A 5222-nucleotide genomic window follows, 5' to 3' on the forward strand; every position below is an offset into this window, starting at 1 on the left:
CGGTGAATTCTCCAACACTGGAAGTTTTTAAGAAGAGACTGGACAGCCATTTGTCTGAAATGGTGTAGGGCTTCCTGCCTGAGCAGGGGGTTGGACTAGATGACCTCCAAGGTCCCTTCCAACTTTATTATTATTATTATTATTATTATTATTATTATTATTATTATTATTATTATTATTATTATTATTATTATTATTACATACCCATTTTCTGGATCCTGTCTCCTTCGTGTCAGCCAGGCCCCCAAGAAAGCAAGAATGGGGGGGGGGGAAATAAAAGGGCAGAAAATGTCTCTTCCCCAGTTCTGCTGCTTCCTTTTAAAGGCAGGCAAGAATGAGAGAATAGAGCAAATATTGACCACCGCTGGCTGGCTGCCTGGCTGGCTCCAAAGCAAACAGCTGGATGCAATTCCCAATGACAAGATTACGGACAGCTTGCAGCCTGGCAGGCTTCTGTTGGGAGAGGGAAATTTTTATCACCCCTGAAACGAGCTTGCCAGAATCAAAGGCTTGTGGGGGACTTCCTTCCCCTCTTTGCGTGCTGGAGGGAATCCCTGTGAAGCTGCCAGCCCAGCCACTTTTTCAGAGGCAAACATCTGGCAACATCAGGGCCGGCTGTTCAGGGCTTTGATGAGTTCCTATGGCTACCACCAAAATTAACATTAGATTAATAATTGAATGGGGATAGGGATAGGGAGTATGATGGGATGGGATGGAATAGAATAGAATAGAATAATGAATAGGATAGGATAGGATAGGATAGGATAGGATAGGATAATGAATAGGATAGGATAAAATAATGAATAGGATAGGATAAAATAATGAATAGGATAGGATAGGATAGGATAGGATAGGAATAGAAGAGTTGGAAGGGGCGTTGGAGGTCTTCTAGTCCAACCCCCTGCTCAGACAGGAAACCCTATACCATTTCAGACAAATGGTAAAACTTCCAGTGTTGGAGCATTCACAGCTTCTGGAGGCAAGGAGTTCCGCTGGTTAATTGTTCTCACTGTCAGGAAGTTTCTCCTTAGTTCTAGGTTGCTTCTCTCCTTGATTAGTTTCCATCCGTTGCTTCTTGTCCTGCGTTCAGGCGCTTTGGAGAATAGCTTGACTGCCTCTTCTTTATGGCAGCCCCTGAGATACTGGAAGACTGCTATCATGTCCCCCCCTCGTCCTTCTCTTCGTTAAACTAAACATCCCCAATTCCAGCAACCGTCCCTCGTGTGTTTTAACAATCAAGAAGAAAATAATATCCCAAACAAGCTAGCAGTAAACAGCCCAATGGAGGGGCCACCGAGACCACTCCCACCAACATTGCTGGGGCAAGCCACTGTATATAAGCAGAAAGTAGACCCACTCCCTTCTAGCACTGATGATGTTACCTAGTTGGGTAATGAAATGTCTGCAAGAAAACCACCCAGCTCAGAGAACATAAAGGACCCCACAGCCTTCCTCCTCCTCCTCCTCCTCCTCCTCCTCCTCCTCCTCTCCTCCGCAAACCCCACTCCCTTCTAGCACTGATGATGTTACCTAGTTGGGTCATGAAACGTCTGCAAGAAAACCACCCAGCTCAGAGAATTCCATACTTCAACCCTGAGCAGCAAATATTCTCTCCTCTGTTAGTTCCTCTCTCTCCACCAGCCAAAAAGAGCACAGCACACCCACACTTTTAGCAACGGCAAACATCCCCGGCCCCAAAGCTCTATGGCTAGTCCTCAGTTTATGGCCCTGAGTTCTCAAGCTCTTGCGGTCGTTAAGTCGAGGCATCAAGTCACCGGACCTGATTTTTCCATTTTATTTTATTTTATTTTGCAACGGTGATTGAGTGTGAACGCCACAAGCCAGTCCCTTCCCCACTCTCATGGGTATTTTTGCCAGAAGTAAACAGACCCCCCCCCAAAAGTGTCCTAAATTGCAGTCACATGACTGTGGGACCCTGCAAACAGGGGAACCCATTGCCCACTGCCCAAAATGTGGTCCTGGGGTGGGTGTGGGTGTGGGTGTGTGGCCGCTGTAACTTCAAAAATGGATCGTGAGCAGCTTTTGAGGAGTGCAGGTCCGTCATAAACTTGTTCGTTAAACGGCCGGTCGTAAATCGAGGCTTACCTCTGTCGCTATGGAAGACGGTTTGCCATAAACCTCCCTCCGTTTCAACCATTGACCCCACCCCGGGGTTCCCACCCCACTAGAAGCCCAGCACCCATTTTCACCCTGGATTTATCCAGGTTCAAAACTCTTCAGCAGTCTTTCTCAAACGTGACAACTTTAAAGGTGGGTGGACTTCAACTCCCAGAATTCCTCAGCCAGTTACGACTCGGGAGGCCAGACCTCTTCCTGGCTGGGGAATTCTGGGAGTTGACAGGCTNTCTTGAGGGAGGCTGCTCACCTGTAGTGAAGCCGTTGTCCATCCGAGCTGTAGTCTCGGTAGAGCTCGTATTCCTTCTCAAAAACTCCGGGCGGTGAGGAGCTGTGCAGAAGAGACAGGAAAAGCAAAGGATTAAAGCAAGAACGAAGGGATTGCACGCGTGCAACCTGGACACTGCTCAACTGTTGCAACAATTCAACACTTTCCTCAATTTTGGCTAAGGTTTTGCAGCAAGGGGAAGCCAACCCACTGCAACCAAGCAGACAGACACCGATTTCCACGGATAGTTAGAACTACAGAAAAAAAACACTGCCCCCAGCCTGCCTTCCACTGAGGACTTGTACACTGCAGGAGCCAGAAAAGAGGGCTGAGAAAATATCTACAGACCCCTCTCCTGGACACAAACTGTTCCAACTTCTTCCCACAAGACGACGCTGTAAAGGCGTTGCATGCCCACACAATTAAACACAAATATAGTTTTTCCCACGTGCCATCGCTTTGTTAAATACATAATTCCCACAATATTGGCAAACGACCTGTATTACTAGAATAGAATAGAATAGAATAGAATAGAATAGAATAGAATAGAATAGAATAGAATAGAATAGAATAGAATAGAAAATATCGAGTGGAGTGGAAATAATATGATATAATATATGATATGATATAATAGAAATAGAATAGAATAGAATAGAATAGAATAGAATAGAATAGAATAGAATAGAATAGAATAGAATAGAATAGAACAGAACAGAACAGAACAGAACAGAACAGAAAATATCGAGTGGAGTGGAAATAATATAATATAATATGATATATGATATATGATATATGATATGATAGAATAGAATAGAATAGAATAGAACAGAACAGAACAGAACAGAACAGAACAGAACAGAACAGAATAGTTGGAAGGGACCTTGGAGGTCACCTAGTCCAACCCCCTGCTCAGGCAGGAAACCCTACACCATTTCGGACAAATGGCTGTCCAGTCTCTTCTTAAAAACTTCCAGTGTTGGCACATTCACCGCTTCTGGAGGCAGGTAGTTCCACTGGTTAATTGTTCTAACTGTCAGGAAGTTTCTCTTTAATTCCAGGTTGCTTCTCTCCTTGATGAGTTTCCATCCGTTGCTTCTTGTCCTGCCTTCAGATGCTGAGTTGAGTTACACAAACTCAGAAGACCCACTAAATTATTCCCAAACAATTTTTTTTTTTAAAAAAAACCAAACCATTCAGATCCAGAAGTCTTTGGAAACCACCAACACCTTCTGCTTCGGTAAGTTATTGTCCTGTCTAAAAAACGGAAGACCTCTAAAGTGGAAACTGAAAGTTGAAGGGCTTCAATACGAAGAACAATGTTGTTAGACCTGACCAGGACAGACTGAACGAGAAGAAGGCTTCAGGTCAAAATGAAAGTTCTCAAGAACATCCAGTGCAATTGAACCCTCTTTTGTATGAAAACCCGTGCTGCGTTTTACCTTCCCAGTATCATTTAATAAAAAGAAGAAGCTATTTTTGTGTAATCACAACATTCCAACTCCTCGGATAATGGGGGTCTCCTGCCTTTGAAAAAGCAGAGACTCTCGGTGAAGTTCCTGCAACGAGGTTTCAAAACGGACGTCCGGCTGGAAATCACGTTTCTTGACCTTCTCACTGCGCTCTTCTTTCGAGGCGGTCGCCCGTCAGAAAATTCTGCTTCTTCCTGCCAAGTTCCCTCCCCCCCCACCCCCCCAAATTTTCTCTGCTGCCATGAATAACTACGAATAGAAAAAACACTCTTCCCTTGTCGTGTGTTTGATGAAGTGGATCGAACTCCATAAAAGCTGATGCAATCGTTTTATTTTATTTTATTTTTTTATTTTATTTTCTTGAAGTGAAACCCTCAAGAAGGCAACAAGGGTAATTTTATCTCCTGTAGAATTTAAAGCAAGGTTCTACATGTAGGCAAGAAAAACCAAATGCACAGGTATGGTATAGGGGGTACCTTGCTCAACAGTAGTAACTGTGAGAGGGACCTCGGAGTCCTATTGACAATCACCTAAATATGAGCCAGCCATGTACTGCAGCTGCCAAAAAGGCCAACACAGTGCTAGGCTGAATTAACAGAGGCATAGAATCAAGATCACATGAAGTGTTAATACCACTTTACAAGGCCTTGGTAAGGCCACACCTGGAATACTGCATCCAGTTTTGGTCACCGCGATGTAAAAAAGATGTTGAGATTCTAGCTAGAGTACAGAGAAGAGCAACAAAGATGATCAGGGGACTGGAGGCTAAAACATATAAGGAACGGTTGCTGGAATTGGGCATGTCTAGTTTAATGAATAGAAGGACGAGTGGGGACAGGATAGCAGCCTTCCAGTATCTCAGGGGCTGCCCCAAAGAAGAGGGAGTCAAGCTGTTCTCCAAAGCGCCTGAAGGCAGGACGAGAAGCAAAATAGATGGAAACTAACCAAGGAGAGAAGCAACCTAGAACTAAGGAGAAACTTCCTGACAGTGAGAACAATTAACCAGTGGAACAACCTGCCTCCAGAAGCGGTGAGTGCTCCAACACTGGAAGTTTTTAAGAAGAGACTGGACAGCCATTTGTCTGAAATGGTATAGGGTTACCTGCCTGAGCAGGGGGTTGGATTAGATGACCTCCAAGGTCCCTTCCAACTTTATTATTATTATTATTATTATTATTATTATTATTATTATTATTATTATTATTATTATTATTATTATTATTATGGATCATCGCACAGTCAGCCAGATGTTCGGACTGGATTTGGCATTTTGTCTACCTATCGAGTCCTTACCCAATAATAATAATAATAATAATAATAATAATAATAATAATAATAATAATAATAAT

General features: G+C 43.6%; 1 protein-coding gene across 1 annotated transcript in view; it reads right to left on the reverse strand.

Annotated features, from left to right (window-relative positions):
- ARHGAP39 (Rho GTPase activating protein 39) overlaps positions 1-5222 on the reverse strand; it is a gene marked incomplete at both ends in the record, with an annotated part of 69404 nt that overhangs the window by 51196 nt on the left and 12986 nt on the right. Inside the window, one exon of the mRNA XM_015828514.1 lies at positions 2387-2467. Within this exon, the coding sequence (XP_015684000.1) occupies positions 2387-2467 (81 nt within the window). The remainder of the gene's footprint in view (positions 1-2386; positions 2468-5222) is intronic.

The sequence above is a fragment of the Protobothrops mucrosquamatus genome, unplaced genomic scaffold (genome assembly GCF_001527695.2).
Source record: "Protobothrops mucrosquamatus isolate PMUCROS unplaced genomic scaffold, P.Mucros_1.0 scaffold4597, whole genome shotgun sequence".
Classification (NCBI taxonomy): domain Eukaryota; kingdom Metazoa; phylum Chordata; class Lepidosauria; order Squamata; family Viperidae; genus Protobothrops; species Protobothrops mucrosquamatus.